The following is a 16644-nucleotide window of genomic DNA, read 5'->3' as shown; positions in this document are numbered from 1 at the left end:
GCCGGCTCGTGGGAGGCTGTGGGAGGGCCCTAGTCTCCTGTTCTGTTATCTGTAGCTGCAGAGGCCAGGAGGTTGAGGGTTCAAATCCCGACTTGGCCACGTATTTGATGGTGACCTTGGATAACTCCACTGATGTGTCTGTACCTCAGTTTCCCCCTCCACGCAACAGATCTGGTAACCGTCTCCTTCTCGCAAGCTTGCTCCTTGGATCCATGCTGGCGGGATGCTTAGCACGGTGCCTGGCACACAGTATGTGCTCAGCAAACAGGCGGCCATGGTGGTCGTTGTTATCCCAAGGGTCTGCACCTCCAGTCGGCCCTCCTGCCAGGGCATACGTATCGAAGCAAGCCTTCGTCATTGTGCAGAGGCCAGCGAGCTTGTTCTAGAAAGAGCCGGAGAGTCGATATTTCAGACTTTACGGGCCAGACGGTCTCTGCTGCAGCTACTCAGCTGTGCCGTAGACAGTAAATAAACGGGCGGACGCGGCCATGCTCCAGAGCAAGTGTCCATACAGAATCAGGCGGCAGGGCCCAGGCCACCAGCTCCAGGCCCTGCTTTGGAGGTTGGTCCAGGGTCCCTCACTTGCCTGGCACACTGCGGCTTAGAAGCTCCCTGGGATCTCAGGGGCTCAGGGCGGTGCTGGCCTGCAGACTTGGTGGGCTCCCAGCATAGTCCCCCTTACTATTGGCCAGGACCCCATCCTTGCCCAAGGCCAGTCCTGTGGGCGCAGGAGAGCCTTGTTTGGGCGGGGCTGGCCAAGTACGGCTGACGGCCCTGCCTCATCCCCTCAGCAGAGAAGCCTGTGTTCTTCTCGGCCTTTGCAGCTGACGGCCAGAAGCTGCCCACAGAGCCTCCGTGCTGGACGTCGGGCCTGCCCTTCCCTGTGCCCCCTCGTGAGGTGATCAAGGCCTCCCCGCACGCCCCTGACCCCTCGGCCTTCTCCTACGCCCCGCCTGGTGAGTAGCTCGGCCCAAGCTCGGTCGGCCAGTGCAGTCGTTGGGTGCCAACTCTTGGCACTGGTTTGGAGCTGCATGCAGAGGGATCTTAGAATCTGATGGGACCCAGCAAGAGGGATGGTCTGGTCGGTGAAGGGAAAGAAGGGGGTCTTTTGAGATTAGAGAAGTTTGCAGGATTAGAGTCGAAGCCACTGGCAGTAGGGAGCCATAGGAGGTACTTGAGCTGGTGAGGGGGCAGCCCTAGAGTGGGGCTCTGTCTTCCACCAGTGACTTAGAGCTAGAGAATGGGCAGGTGGAAAGAAAAGTCTGGGGGGAGGGGAGGAGGGGAGGGACCTGCTTTGGTTTACAGACACGTTCAGCCCGGGGTTGAGATTCTTTCTGGGTCCTCCAGTCCTGCCGGGCCCCGCCAGCAACAGAAGTAGCACGTCTGGGGCCTGCTAAGGGCTGTGATGTCAGCAAAGGGCGTCCTAAGCAGAGCTGATCCCGAAGCACGAGTGGGATAAATGAGCCAGGAGCAAAACAGGGCGAGACAGGCCAGGCAGAGGAACTGCATGTGCAGAGGGTCGGAGGTAGGAAAGAGCGGGAGAAACGTGAGAAACAGAATCCGGCTGCCTTGGTGGAAGCTTGGTGCCCAAGCTGTGGGTCCGGGGAGACCACAGGCACCAGGTCGGGGGCACCTGAAAGCCGTGTCAAAGTTTAAGAGTTTATCCTGGGGGCAGTGGGGAGCCATGGAAGGTAAACAGCAAGGGGAGGATGTGAACCAGTAGGCTTTTCAGAATTCCTTTGGGGGGAATGGGCTGCTGTTGGTGGGGGAGGGGGTAAAGTGGGAACGGGGAGACCAGTTAAAGGGGGTCCGGGCTGGAGGTGAGGGGCTTAGACGGGGGCTGGGCTGTGGCAGGGTGGAGGGAGGCTTCCTTAGGGAGGGAAGGGCGCATGTGGACAGGCGCCTGTGGGGGGTGGTCTGTCTGGCAGGGGCCCTGTGATGGACAGGCGTGTGCCCTACAGGTCACCCACTGCCCCTGGGCCTCCATGACAGCGCCCGGCCCGTCCTGCCTCGCCCACCCACCATCTCCAACCCGCCGCCCCTCATCTCCTCCGCTAAGCACCCCAGCGTCCTCGAGAGGCAAATGAACGCCATCTCCCAGGTGAGGCGGGAGGGTCAGCACCCCCCCCCCCCCCCCCCCCCCTCTGCGCCGCCTGGTGCCCAGAGAACAGCCCCTTCCTCTTTTGGGGTTCAGGCTTTCCGTCTGTAAAGCGGGGCATTGGAAACAACGGTGCCTCGGTGGAGGCTGGGCACCCGAGGGGCCGGGGTCATCTCTGTGCCCTTCGCTGCTAGAGTCCGAGCGGGCTGGAGTTTGCCCCAGGACCTGGGGACTCGGGCAGTCAAGAGCACGGACTCTGCAGCCAGACTGTGTGGCCTTGGGCAAATTACCTAAACTTGCTGTGCCTCGGTTTCCCCTCTGTGAAACGGAAGGTCGGGTGCACTAGACACAGCGCGTGGTGAGCCGTCTGTGGCTGCCTGCCCCTTCGCCTCCCTGACGTATCCGCCTGTGCGGGGAGGGGTGGGGGCCAGGTGTCCGCTTTGCCCCGGACCACCCACGCGCACCGTTTCCCTTACGCCCCACCGGCTCCTGATGGCCGCTTCGCAGGTGGGGGGATCGAGGCCCAGGAGAGCTGGGGACTTGTCCGGGGTGACTCAGCTGAGCAGCGGCCTGGGACTTGGGCCCCCGGCTCCCCACCTGCGTGTGATTCCGGCGTGCCCCTCCCCTTGGGCTCTCGCAGAAGGGGCGTCAGGACGCTCTGGCTGGGCGTGTGGCGGAGGGACTGCGAGGGCGCCCGTGAACCCGTGACCTCTGCCCCCCACAGGGAATGTCGGTGCAGCTCCACGTCCCTTACTCGGAGCACGCCAAGGCCCCTGTGGGCCCCATCACCATGGGGCTGCCCCTTGCCATGGACCCCAAGAAGCTGGGTAAGGATCTGGGCCCCCCACCTCGATGGCCCGGGCGCGGCTCCAGCTGTGCACGTTGGGGGCTTGAGGGGAGGGTGCCGAGGCCCGGCCCCCGGGTGGGGCCGGGTGGGGGCCGTCCCCCCAGGCCCCCTGCACCTGTGCTGCGTGGCTCACCGCTCCCACCCGTCCCCAGCGCCCTTCAGCGGAGTGAAGCAGGAGCAGCTGTCCCCGCGGGGCCAGGCTGGGCCCCCGGAGAACCTGGGGGTGCCCACAGCCCAGGAGACATCTGTGCTGAGAGGTGAGGGCGTGAGGGGTGGGCGTGAGGCCCGGATCCTGCCCTGCGTCCCTAGCGCGTGCCCCTCTGCTCTTCGGAGGAGGGTCGAGGCAGGAACGGGTACTTTGATCCCAAATCGGAGGGTCATCAGCTCCCACAGGGTCCAGAACCCCGTCTTCCTGATGGTTTACCTTGCCATTTAGGGCCAGGGGGACCTTCTGCCCCAGGGGAGACCCCAAGGGGGGACTTGCCGGTCACCAGGAGCCCAGTCTGGGTGGCTTTTAGGGCCGGGACCTGGGAAGGGGTTGTGGACACCCTTTATGCCCCGCGTCTCGTGTCTTTTAGGGACATCTCTGGGCTCGGTTCCGGGAGGAAGCATCACCAAGGGCATCCCCGGCACGCGGGTGCCTTCCGAGAGCCCCATCACGTACCGCGGCTCCATCACCCACGTAGGTGTCCCGGGGCACCGCACGAGGGGCGGGGGGAGGACCCGCGGGCCGCGGCTCCAGACGCGGCCCTGACCGCAGGCAGAGGGCCGTTCCCTCTGTTCCCCCTGGTGCCACCGCATGGCACCTGTCTCGGTGGGTGTGATGGTGTCCTGGGCACAGCAGCTCGTTCCGTGGTCGTTTCTCTTGTCTGTGTGGAGCCGGGCGCCCCAGGTGCTGAGCAAAACGCAGAAGTGGCTGCTCCCAGGGGGCCGGCTGGGTAGCCGGAGGACGTAGGCCGGGGCTCACAGGCCGTGAGAACGGGGCGGGTGACTTCAGAGTGCCCGGTGCTCCAAACTGAGTGACATACCATGATTCAGAATGCCCGGGGCTGCTGAGGCCACACTGACGGGCAAGTTGGGGAGACTTCTCGGGGGTGAGCCTCCTGCAGGAGTCCCGGAATAGCGAGTGGGCGCGTCTCCGCGCGGGCGAGGGCCAGTGAGGGCCGCGGTGCCTGGAGCAGGGAGTGGAGGCCACCTTCAGGCTGTTCGCGGACAGGTGCTCCGCACTGTGGCCGAGCCGGCCCCCACCCCTGGGGGGAGTCGGTCACGAGGCCCTCCTGTGATGCAGATGGGGGCGGGGGGGGTGGGGGGGCTTGGTTCTCCACCTGACCAAGGCCGGGGACTCCCTGTGCGTCCGGGACACGTTGAACCCTCTCCTCCCTGGCCAGTGAGCACGAAGTGTGGCACCACCGGCTCCTGGGGTCCTTAGCTCCCCGGGCTTTATTTTCCTTCCTTCCGCCCAGGTCCAGACAAGATGCTTTATGCTGGCACAGAGCCCGTGCTAGGATAGCCCATTTTATAGATGAGAAGACTGAAGCCCAGAGATTAAAGCTGAGGTCACATGGCTAGTGAGCAGCGGACCTGGGGTTTCGTGCCCAGCCGTGTCCGGCCCTAGAACACGGTGCCGGAGAACGAGGAGCCAGAACACACGTGTGGGCGTGCCCCTAAGTACACGCACAGACACGCTCGCATGCACGGACACAGGCACAGACACACACGGCCGGACAGGCGGGCGCACAGACGGGCTCGCGCGACACCCCCCGCCCCACCCACACGCACGTTAGAGGCGCCGCGTCCCGCCATAGGCTGGGCGGCAGTGAGGCGTTTTCGACCCCGGTGGCCTCAGATCAGACCACAGAGGGGAAGGAAAGCTGTAGGTTTTGAAATAACAGGCTTCGGGAGGCAGCCTCGCTGAGTGCAAAGAACGAGCACCCGGGGCAAAAGTCAGGCTGGGGTGTTCAGGTCCCCTCTCTGCCACCCACTCACTCGAGCAGGGGACGGCCCCTCCTGACTCGGTTTCCCCTCTGGGGAAAAGCACTCCTCCCGGAGTCTTTCTCAAGGGGCCGGTTGTGATTAAAGGTCGAATTCCGGGTCCCCTCGGAGCCCACCTGCCCCGGGTTTCCCGGCAGCTGTGACCCACGCCGTCTCGGTCACTCACACCCCGTCGGCTGTTTTTCGCAGAGGGTGACAGCTGCCAGAACACGTGGGAGTCAGACGCTCCCACGGCCTCGCTTCCGGGTGGCGGCGGGGAAACCCGGCACGGACCACAGGCACGCACACGCGCCCGTGAACCCAGCGGGCGTGCCGCCCCTTCGCAGGCTAGAGGAGGCCCCGGCGCGCTGTCCCCCCTGGGGCTCCTCCCGCCCCCGGGAGCGAAGTTCGCTGGGGTCCGCTCCGGGAGGCTGCAGGCTCCCGTCCCCGAAACAGGCCGTAGGCAAACAGTCTCCCGCCCGCACGGGTTTGCCCCGTGTGTCGTCCCCGGGGGGGCGTCCGCAGCCCTTCGTGTCCCGTCCTCTGCCGAAGCCCGGACCGCCTTCGGTGCCTCCAGCAGAGCCCCTTCCCACCATCCGTTGTGGTGTCTGCTCAGCCACTGCCTTCCCCGAGAGGGGCCCGGTCAGAGGCCCGGTTCTGATGGCGCCCGCCCCCACCCGGCTTAAGGGCTGTGCTGGCAGCGGCCGCCTCTGGAGGAGCCTGTCCTGACAGCTTGGCCCTGTTGGGCGCCCCGGGTGGGACGCCCAGTTATCCCCCAGCTCTACCGCGCTGCGCGCAGATGCTTCCCGGGGGCGGGGAGACCCCGGCCAGAGCCTCTGCTGGGGGAAGCCTGGGGAGGTCGTCCGCATCGAGAGCGTCCTCCTGTCCCCTCCTCGCAACGCAGGGCCTGCAGGAAAAGCCCAGCACGTGCCCTTAGCCCGCAGGGGGGGAAGTGTCTCAGCAGACGAGTTTCTCTGGGGATGCTCGGGGCTCGCTGGTCCGGGGCTTGGCACTCAGTAGGACCCCCACATCTGTGAAATGGCTCCAGTAATCTTAGGAAAAGGAGGAAAGAGACGTCTCGATTTAGGGCGAGCTTGTCTGTGTCAAGCGCCTTTGAGAATTACAGATGAAGAGGTTGTTCCCGTTTTGTGGACGTACAGACTGAGGTTCGGAGAGGCAAAGTGACTTGACCCAGGCCACCCGGCAACTCGTTTGTACAGCTGCTGTTTGACATCCAACAGTCTGACCCGGTTGGGGGTCAGTACCTGATCCCCACGCTCACCTGATCGACCGCTGATCCCCACGCTCATGTTCTCGGAGGTTGCCCAGGGCAGGATGGCCCTCCCCGTGGCTGTCTTCTCTCTGCTTGGATACCTCCCCTCGTGGAGAGCTCACTCTTCGGCCGTGGTTCTCCTTTGTGGGCAGCTCTGCCTCCCGGGGGACGTTGGGCAACGTCTGGGGACATCTCGGATTGTTACGCCTTGGAGAGGGGCAGATCGGGGAGGCTCGGTGCTGTTCTGGCATCTAGCGGATAGATAGTGGGGGTCCTGCCACGCATCTCACACACCCAGGACGCTGGCCCCACGCGTCATGGTGCTGGGGTTGACGGACCCTGGTTTGGGAAACCGGGGTGCCTGGCCCACGGTCACAGGCACAGTACAGGGACGGGATCTCAGCACCCCCATTAGTTACTGTCGGTGCTTAACACGTCAGGGCTCTGAGAAAGTAAAACCCATACACTTCAGGTTGGAACACAGACGCCAGGGCCGGACGACCTGGGTTCCAATCCCAGCCCTGCCCCTCCTTAGCCGGTGGCCCCGGGTGAAGTCACCTAACCGCTCAGTGCCTCAGTTTCCCCGTCTGAAATAGGCATCGCGACCGTGCCTGCCTTAGGACTGCTGCCAGGATTAAACGAGTTAGTAGGTAGAAGGGGCTCTGGATGGTTTCCGTTCCGCGGCGGGCGCTCGGTAAGCGCACTCAGGATTAGCCTTCCTGATGTGGTGCTGTTCCGCCGGGCTTTGCCTCCGCCTTGGGAGCAGCACGTGGATGGACACACGTGTGCGCTGGTGGACCCAGCACGTGTGTGCATGCACCTGTGTGTGCGCACGCTGGACGCGCCCGCGTCGTGCCCGCCGAGCCCGAGGGACCCCCGCGTGGAGCCTGCCGGCGGCTCACCCGCTCCGTGCCCGCAGGGCACCCCGGCCGACGTCCTGTACAAAGGCACCATCACCAGGATCATCGGCGAGGACAGCCCGAGTCGTCTGGACCGCAGCCGGGAGGACAGCCTGCCGAAGGGCCACGTCATCTACGAGGGCAAGAAGGGCCACGTCCTGTCCTACGAGGGTGAGTCCTCTTGTTAACGGCCCCGAGGAGCTGGCGGGGCGGCCTGGGGCCAGCCAGGCCCTCGGCCTTCCTTCCCGTCCGTGGGAGTCTATCAGTGCTGGGAAAGAACCTTGAGACGGAGGGCCGAGGGGGGCGCTGGAGGAAAGTGGGGCCGCGTGGGATTTATGGGGAGCCCAGCGGATGCAGCCCCCCGCTCAGAGAGCTCTCAGGACACCACGTGAGATGCAGATTGTGAGTGCTGGAAACCTACTTCTCCAGCCCTGTCCACTAAACCCCAGGCTTTGGTGTTTCTAGAGCTGCTCAAGAGAGGAGGGTCCAGAAAAACGTGGTGGGGGTAGAAAGGCAGCCAGATGCCTTTGGAAAACAGATCTGGGGAGTTGGTGCCCTTCCTGAGTGGTCGAGAACCAGGGAGAAGCCTTTCGTCCCCACTTTACGGATGTACAGTCACAGCGGTCCTTCTCTCTGGCCACCCTCTGGCCCCTCGAGAGACCGGGAGGCTTGGGATCGGGGGAGCAGGGTGTTTGGCCCATTGAGGTGGCTTCACCGGGAGCCGGGGCTGGGTGACCGCATGAAGCGTGACCAGAGAGGTGGTGACCCTCCTGTCCCTGCAGGATGCAAGCCAGCATCAGGTGAGGGCTGGTCTCCCTTTCACCTCCGCTCAGTTCTTTACAGTTTAGGAAACTAAAGGCTGTGGCCAGCCTTGCCAGAGCAGAGCAGGGAAACTGAGGCCAGAGAGCGGAAGCCCGGCAGTTCTGGCCAACACTGAGCTCTGAACGGCAGCACACGGGGGGCCGGCGGGAGGCGATGGCCAGAGTGACCCTCCACCTCCCCTTGCCTCCGCCCCCTCTCCCCTTCTGGGTTCAGGGCCCACAGCCAAGGCACCCTGCACGGGGGCACTTGGGGGTCCAGAGCCGGGATATGAGGTTCCTGGCGGCCTCGGGCACCCAGGGCACCGGAGCAGAACGCAGCCGACGGGCGTCCCTCTCAGCACTGAGCACTCACCTCTGCTCAGTCCCTGGCACTGCAGGGCCCTAAATTGCTTCTCCTCTGGCGAGCGGGCGTCTCTTTTCCTCTGTGCCCGCCCCGCCCCCTCGGTGCTGGCCAGGAGTGGAGGTGGTGCCGGGTGGCCGCGGGACGGGCCATCGGCTGCGTGTTTGGGGCCAGCGTCGGCGTGTGGCTGAGGGCCCGGGGAGGGGCTGAGGGGGGCCCGGGGTCGAGGTGTGTGTGGGCAGGGAGGGCACAGGCTCCGCTCGGGTCCCCGGACCGGTTCTTGAGCCCCTGTGGCTCTCGAGTGGTCATGTGCAGGATGCGGGCACACGAGGCCTTCGAGTCCCTGACGTGCTTCCTGGAGCTGTGTGGCGAGTGAGGGCGGCGGGCCGGGTGGAAGGCGGCAGGGGGTGGGGACGGGCCCCCCCCCCCCCCCCCCCCGGCAGCCCGGACGGCGACTGGTGCGACAGTGGTGGACGTCGCCCCGTGTGGATGGGAGGCCACCAGCCAACTGCTGATCTGTCCTTGTATATCATGTACTTTTTCCCATTTTGGTCTGAAACCACCGAGTTCAAATATCAGTGATCAGTTCTCAAGAAAAGCAGCCCAGTGTGTCTGCAGGCTGCCGGCCTGTAGCCTCTGGAGCGGACTCCGTGTAGGAACAGGGGGCAGGGCTGGTTCTCGGGGGGCGGCCTGGGGCCGTGGGGAGCTTACTTCCGACACCCCGGCCTCGGCCGCCCCGAGCGGGAGAGGCTGTGGGCGGGGTTCCAGCCTGCCGGACGAGGCCGGGCCTCTGTCTTCTCAGACCCCGGGCCTGTCTGGGGGGCCCCTCTGGGCTTCTCCCGGCTTAGCAAGGCCACGTGTGCCACGGCCAGCCCCCCCAGGTTGTACACTCTCCCCACGTGGACTCGTAAGGCGCGTCCGCGCTTGTACACACGTGTGCACGAGGACACAGGCACACAGGTGCATTTGCACGCACGGCCTTGCTTCGTTCTCGGCGGCCAGGTGTGTGTGTGTATGTGCACACGCCCACACGTGCACACACAAATGGTCGCACGCTGCTGCTGGAACTCTGCTCACACACGCGTGTGCGCTGCTGTTCGCGTCCCAAGCCGGCACCCGTGTGAGGACGTGGCCACGTGTGGCCGAAGGCGCGCCCCTGAGACGGTGGGTCGGGGCTCAGGCCCTGGCAGGACTGCCCGCTGGGGTTCCCCGCGAGGCTCAGCCGGGCCCTGTGGCGGGGCCGCGTCTCCTGTCCCCGGGCCCTGTGGGCCGCCAGCCCCCCGCCACGAGCGCGGTCTGCTTTCCAGGTGGCATATCTGTGTCCCAGTGCTCCAAGGAGGACGGCAGGAGCAGCTCCGGACCCCCGCACGAGACGGCCGCCCCCAAGCGCACCTACGACATGATGGAGGGCCGCGTCAGCAGGGCCGTCTCCTCCGCCGGCATCGAAGGTGGGCACCGGGACCTGGGGGGGGGGGGGGGGGCCTTCCCAACTCGGTGCCTTAGAGCGCCCCCTGGAGGGAGGGCGGGGACGGTTGGCCCGATTTTCCGGAGAGGAAACCCGGGGCTGCGGTTGGCTGAGGTCAGTCTGGAGGCGGTGACGGGCACCCCCGTCCCCCACCAAGAGGGTCCGTTGCCAGCGCCCCCGCCATCATCGTGGGGACTGCTCTCAAGTGGCCACGGGACCCACGTAGCCCTGACGCGGTTGCCCCCCTCCAGGTCTCATGGGCCGGGCCATCCCGCCGGAGCGACACAGCCCCCACCACCTCAAGGAGCAGCACCACATCCGAGGCTCCATCACACAAGGTGCCGGCCGGCCACCCGCTGCCCTCAGGGCCGCTCTCACGAGCCCTCAGAGGTTTCCCTCCGGGCGGGCGGGGGCGGGGAGCCGTACGTGAGCTGTACGGGCACGGGCTGAAACGGAGAGCAGGGACGCTCGTTCCTTAGAAGCGCAGACGGAAAGCAGATTACCAGCCGCCGCCCTGCCCTCGCTAGGTTTACTGAGCCTGTTTCGTGCTCGGTCCTCACCAAGTGCCACTTCGGCGCTGTCGTGTGAGGCCGGCGTTACCGCTTACTGGCACTCACCGGCAGCTTCCGTCGTCACGTCACCCACGTTGTCGCGGCTGGTCGGTGGCCAGCCACCTGCTACGGGCCCCATCCCGTGCTTTCCGTCTGCAGTATCTCACTGAACGTGCGCGACTCGGTGAGGGGTTTCGATCAGTAGTCCCGTTCTGTATGTGAAGAGACCGAGGCTCGGAGGCTCAGAGAGGTCAGGTCACGTGCTCAAGGCCACACGGCGGGTGCGGACTAGAAGCCAGGTCGTCTGGCTCCAGAATCACTGGAGGGCGGAGACCCCAGGGTAGGACGGGGGGGGGGGGGGCACGGTGGGGCGCAGAGCCGAGGGCCAGCGCCCTGTCCTCCTCGGCAGGGATCCCGCGGTCCTACGTGGAGGCCCAGGAAGACTACCTCCGTCGGGAGGCCAAGCTCCTGAAACGCGAGGGCACGCCGCCACCGCCCCCGCCCCCACGGGACCTGGCCGAGGCCTACAAGGCCCGGCCCCTGGAGGCGCTGGGCCCCCTGAAGCTGAAGCCGGCCCACGAGGGGCTGGTGGCGACGGTGAAGGAGGCCGGCCGCTCCATCCACGAGATTCCCCGGGAAGAGTTGCGGCGCACGCCCGAGCTGCCCCTGGCCCCGCGGCCGCTCAAGGAGGGCTCCATCACGCAGGTAACGGGCCGGCTGGGCAGGACAGCCGCTTCCCTGGCCTCTACAAATGGGGAAACTGAGGCTCGGCCTCAGTGGGTACCTTGCCCGAGATTACACAGCTGCTCACCGCTGACCCTTTGCCGTGTGCGTTCCGGATTCTGTGCTGAGGGCTTTATATCCGTGACCTCATTGAATTGTATTTACGCCCTGTGGGGTCTGTAGCCGTTATCCCCATTCTTCAGCTGGAAGGACTGAGGCCCAGAGAGCCCAGGCAGCCCGCTACAGTCCCCGAGCTCACCGTGAAAACAAACGGCTGCTGCTGTCTGGGTTTTTGTTACGGGCCAGGTGCCGCCTGAGCACCTTGCGTCGTGCCCAGTTTAGCCCCCGCAGCCACGCTCTGAGGGTCTCATTTTATCGGTGTGTAAATGGAGGCTCAGAGACGTGAAGTGACTTGCCCAGGGTCACACAGCAAGTGAACGGCAGTTGGTGAAACCCGGATGTTCCTAAACTGCAACGTCTTTGCTTCTCGGCGTCCCGTTTCCCCCACCAGCCTGCTGCACCCCCGCGGCCCCGGCTGCCCAGGAGGCCCCAGCCCAGTAGGGCACGATCAGCTCCCGTTGTGCAAGGAGCCGGTAGTGGAAACCACCGTCCCTTCCCGTGGTCAGAGGTGGCCGGACGGAAGGAGGACGGACGGTGGGAACCGTCCCTGGGGCTGCGTGGCCGTGAGGCAGACGGGGCTGGGAAGGGTATCCCGGGAGGGCGACCCAGCTTCCCTTGGGGGGAAGGTGCCCGATGCCCAGAGAAGCAGTGGGGACGGTAGCCACCGCCAGGGGCCTGGGTGAGACTTGCCCGTGGACCCCAGAGGAAGGCCAGTCTGACTCTACAGTATCCTCGTTAGAAGCAGGGTATCTCTTTCCCTTTCTTACGGAAGTGACAAAAACGTCCGTGAGTAGACCCAGGGTTCTGTTGCTTACAGACGCCGGCCCCCGCCGTACCCCGGGTTCCCAAGGCTGTGTCAACAGAGCGGGGGCTTCTCCGGGGCGGCCAGCCTGCACTGTGGTCCATGACCCCCTGTTTATTCAGCTGCCCCTTCTGGCCGGAGAGCAAACAGACCTCAGCCCTGACCTCTGAGCCTTGGGCACCAGGCGGTGGGACTGGGTTTTGCTGCTGAATTTCCTGGAGTGACCTCGAGTGGGCCGGCGGGGGGAGGGGGTCCCAGACCAGTGGGAGGAGTGGGGGTGTCGAGGCTCCAGGGGCCGACGAGGGTCCCCGCTTGCTCCGGGCATGGCTGGCCTGTGAGCTTGGTGGCCCTGGGGCCGGGACAGGGACAGACAGGGCGGTGACCCGTGCGTTCATCTCAGGCTCAGCAAAGCCCTTCGTCCCCCTGCCCCTGGAGGCGTGAGCCGTCGCTCCTGCTTCGTGGCCGAGAAACTGAGGCTCAGAGGCGTCCTGCGGCCGGTGCTCACACCCCTGTCTCCCCAGGGCACCCCGCTCAAGTATGACACTGGCCCGTCCTCCGCCGGCTCCAAAAAGCATGACGTGCGCTCCATCATCGGCAGCCCCGGCCGCACGTTCCCGCCCGTGCACCCGCTGGACGTGATGGCCGACGCCCGGGCGCTGGAGCGCGCCTGCTACGAAGAGAGCCTGAAGGGCCGGCCGGGGGCAGCCGGCAGCTCGGGGGGCTCCATCACCCGGGGGGCCCCGGTCATCGTGCCTGAGCTGGGCAAGCCGCGCCAAAGCCCCCTGGCCTACGAGGAGCACGGGGCGCCCTTCGCCGGCCACCTCCCACGCGGCTCGCCGGTGACCACACGGGAGCCCACCCCACGCCTGCAGGAGGGTACGTGGGGGGTGGGGGGGTGGGGGTGCGGGCACCGGGTGGGCTCCTGCCTCGGGGGACTGCCTCCCCACCCACCCTCAGCTTAGGCTAGAAACCAGGGGCACCCTCGGGCTGGTGCGTACTTGCCACCTGCCGGGCCCGTGGCTTCCGCCCCCAAAGTACGCTTCGATTTCTCTTCGTCTCCCTGCCACCCCCAGACCACCGTGATTCCCCACCCGGGGGGCCACCGCAACTCCCCTCCTGTCCTGCTGTATCCTGCACCCCGGATGCCGCCAGAGCCGTCCTTTGAAACATTCACATCCCGTCACGCCACTCTAATGCTTAAATCTTTCTAGTGATTCCTCACTGCATTTAGGGGAGAAAAAAAAAAAAATCCACCTTTTAGCCACGGCCGTGAGCAGCCCGTAGGACCTGGCCCGGTGCGCTGTGCACGCCACGGTCACCACATTCCTTTATCCACCACAGGCCGGGCCAGCGGGTTTCCTCCTCTCTGTTCCTGAGTGTGCACGGGGCCTTTGCACCTGCTCTCCCCGCTGCCTGAAGCCTCCCCCACATGCAGAGTGTTACCTAAGTGGCTTCTTTTTGTCCTTCGGGTGTCTGTTCAAATGTCGCATTCTTGGGAAGGCTTTTATGACCCTCCCCCACTATTCTGGTCACATTTTGAACGTCCCCCGGAGCGTTTATCTCGCGGAGATTTTCGCTTGAAGACTAGTGGGTCGCTTCTCTCCAGCATTAAGTGCGCCACGTCAGTGTGGTTTCCTGCCTGTTGTGTTGACGGGGCCAGCTGCATTTCTTACGACAGTGCTTGGCCTGTAATAGAGGCTCCATAAATATTTTCAATTGCTTGAAGTAAAGAAAGGAAGGAACAAATGAGCAAAAGAACAAATAAATGAAAGCATGAATGAGCTTTTTAAAAAAGAACACAAACACAGCAGCAAATGGGTAAATGAAAGAACACAGGAACCGGAGGCAAAGAGACAGGTGAAGGAGGAGGTCTGGTCCTTGCATCCCCGAGAGCCGCCCCCTCAAGTGGCCTCCCCTAAATGCTGGCCCCGGCGGCCCCCGTGTTGGGGGCTGTGACAGCGGTGGCACAGAGGTCCAACGCCACCCCCTTGGCCTGTCCCCACAGGCAGCCTCTCATCTAGCAAGGCATCCCAGGACCGGAAGCTGACGTCCACGCCCCGGGAGATCGCCAAGTCCCCCCACAGCGCCGTGCCTGAGCACCACCCCCACCCCATCTCGCCCTACGAACACCTGCTTCGGGGCGTGAGCGGTGTGGACCTGTACCGCGGCCACATCCCCCTGGCCTTCGATCCCACCTCCATACCCCGCGGGATCCCTCTCGATGCAGGTGATTGTCTGGGACCCATAGACCCCCACAGCGCGGGGCCAGGGACCTCGTCCCTGTCAGCCCCAGTTTCCTGTGGAACTTACCAGTGCCTTTAAAATTGAAAACGTATCAAAAGAGGCCGCAGTGCCTGAGTGTTTCTCAAACGGACGTGGTCTGAAAATCTGTTTAAAAGGATGCATCCCTCGGGGATCTTAGCGGTCACGCTGTGGATGCCCTTTAGGGGAACTTCGATCCAAAGAACGTTATCGATAAAAAGTACCCCACGTTGTCTTGGGGAGCCAAGGTTTTTCTGCGCGTAGCCCCTCAGTTCCGGGTTGTGGACGGTGTTTGGGGGAGGCCGTCGGGTGCGCGGGCCAGGGGCGGAACGACGGGCGGGTGAGCCAGCCTGACCTCGCTCCCCTTCTCCCCGCAGCCGCGGCCTATTACCTGCCCCGACACCTGGCCCCCAACCCCACCTACCCGCACCTGTACCCGCCTTACCTCATCCGCGGCTACCCCGACACGGCGGCGCTGGAGAACCGCCAGACAATCATCAACGACTACATCACCTCGCAGCAGATGCACCACAACGCGGCGACCGCCATGGCCCAGCGGGCTGACATGCTGAGGGGCCTCTCGCCCCGCGAATCCTCTCTGGCACTCAACTATGCCGCTGGCCCTCGAGGTGGGTGGGGAGGGCACCATCCCGCGCCCCCAGAACCGGCCCCGTCCCTCGTCCGCCCGGCCCGCTCAGGAGTGCGAAGGACGCGGGTGTTCTCGCTGAGGCCGTGGGGCGCGGTCACCCTAGAGGCCTGGGCGGTGGAACAGCCTTGAGAACGCACGCAGACCTGGCGCGGGGTTGAGGGTTGTGTGGGCCGCGAGCGTGGGGGTGGGGGTGTGTCTGATAGCGTGTGCATTCGGATGCACACGCAGGAGGTGAGCGTGTGCCCGCGCGAACTCTCCGTAGATGGGGGTCCTTGGCCTGACCAAAAGAGATCAAAATACGAGGCTGTGAATTTCCGGCTCCCTCGACTCACAAACAGCCCGTGGCTGCTTTGTGAGTGCGTTCAAGTCGTCCTCTGGAAACATTTCTGGAAGGTTCTTTTCAACAACCAAGTACCAGTTAGGGTCCGTTTGGAAAAAGCAGTCACGCTAGGTATCTCAGGCATTGGGGACTGAATACAGGGAGCCGACCGGAGCGGGTAGGAGGCTGGCAGAACGCAAAGGGCCAGCCAAGTGCGCGGATGCCCGCCACCGGGCACGACCGCCTCTGGGGTTTGGAGGTCAAAGGAGGTGGGACTGGGAGAGCCTGGCATCCGGAAGAGGGGCCCGAGGGGACCGGTGCAGAACCAGGAGGGGGCGCCCGGTCCCTCCGGCCCTTTGCCCACAACCCCCCGGCCCCACCTCCTCCCGCAGGCATCATCGACCTGTCCCAAGTGCCACACCTCCCCGTGCTGGTGCCCCCGACCCCGGGCACACCGGCCGCCACCGCCATGGACCGCCTTGCCTACCTCCCCACAGCGCCCCAGCATTTCAGCAGCCGGCTCAGCAGCTCCCCGCTCTCCCCAGGTAACACCCCTGCCCCGTCCCATCCACCCCCCAGGTAACACCCCTCCCCTGTCCCATCCACCCCAGAGGACAGGCCCCGGCCCTCCCTGAGCGCTGGGCTGAACCACAGGACTTCTGGTCTCCAGGGGGTCCCACTCACTTGACGAAACCCGCCACCACCTCGTCGTCCGAGAGGGAGCGGGAGCGCGACCGGGAGCGCGACCGGGAGCGTGACCGGGAGCGCGAGAAGCCGGTCCTCACGTCCACCACCACTGTGGAGCACGCGCCCATCTGGAGACCTGGTAGGGCGGCGGAAGTCCCTGCCCCGGCCTCTGGGGGTCCTCATGGGCCACGCGACCTGTCCCCTGACCCCGCAGCCTGTCCCTGCCAGGTACGGAGCAGAGCAGCGGCGGCAGCGGCGGCGGAGGGGGTGGGGGCGGCAGCGGCAGTGGCCGCCCCACCCCCCACTCCCACCAGCACTCGCCAATGTCACCCCGGGCCCAGGACGCCATCCAGCAGAGACCCAGCGTGCTGCACAACACGGGCATGAAGGGCATCCTCACCTCCGTGGAGCCCAGCACGCCCACAGTCCTGAGGTGGGCCAGGTTGGCACAAGGGAGGGGACGGGCGGGCGGGCCGTGGGTGCACAAGTGCACTGGTGGGAGAGAGACGGGAAGGAGAATGATGGGTGGGAGAGCAGGGAGGTGGATGGTGGGTGAATGAATAGGAGGTAGGACGGCAGGTGGACAGGCGGGTGAACGGATGATGCATGGGTAGGTGGAGGGAAGGGCAGGTGAAGGTGATAGATGGGTGAGTATTTGGGAGGGAAATGGATAGGTGATTGGCTTGGGATGGGCACGTGGAGAGAGAAATGGATAGGTGGGTGGGTGGTGTGTGGATGGTGACTGGGCTAGATGAGTGGGTAGTTGGGTGGATGGAAGGGTGGTTGGGTTAGACAGGTGAGTGAATGGATGGATGGA

General features: G+C 64.9%; 1 protein-coding gene across 1 annotated transcript in view; it reads left to right on the top strand.

Annotated features, from left to right (window-relative positions):
• Positions 1 to 775: 775 nt before the first annotated feature.
• NCOR2 (nuclear receptor corepressor 2) overlaps positions 776 to 16644 on the top strand; it is a gene marked incomplete at its 5' end in the record, with an annotated part of 28708 nt that continues 12839 nt past the window's right edge. The window contains 15 exons of the mRNA XM_049619589.1: positions 776 to 956; positions 1962 to 2101; positions 2823 to 2925; positions 3098 to 3202; positions 3524 to 3627; positions 7109 to 7259; positions 9557 to 9697; positions 9966 to 10052; positions 10675 to 10970; positions 12432 to 12786; positions 13916 to 14137; positions 14550 to 14801; positions 15533 to 15685; positions 15811 to 15966; positions 16056 to 16269. Coding sequence (XP_049475546.1) covers positions 776 to 956; positions 1962 to 2101; positions 2823 to 2925; positions 3098 to 3202; positions 3524 to 3627; positions 7109 to 7259; positions 9557 to 9697; positions 9966 to 10052; positions 10675 to 10970; positions 12432 to 12786; positions 13916 to 14137; positions 14550 to 14801; positions 15533 to 15685; positions 15811 to 15966; positions 16056 to 16269 — 2660 coding nt within the window. The remainder of the gene's footprint in view (positions 957 to 1961; positions 2102 to 2822; positions 2926 to 3097; positions 3203 to 3523; positions 3628 to 7108; positions 7260 to 9556; positions 9698 to 9965; positions 10053 to 10674; positions 10971 to 12431; positions 12787 to 13915; positions 14138 to 14549; positions 14802 to 15532; positions 15686 to 15810; positions 15967 to 16055; positions 16270 to 16644) is intronic.

This window comes from Panthera uncia (genome assembly GCF_023721935.1).
Source record: "Panthera uncia isolate 11264 chromosome D3 unlocalized genomic scaffold, Puncia_PCG_1.0 HiC_scaffold_8, whole genome shotgun sequence".
NCBI lineage: Eukaryota > Metazoa > Chordata > Mammalia > Carnivora > Felidae > Panthera > Panthera uncia.
This window is presented reverse-complemented; position numbering and strand designations above follow the sequence as displayed.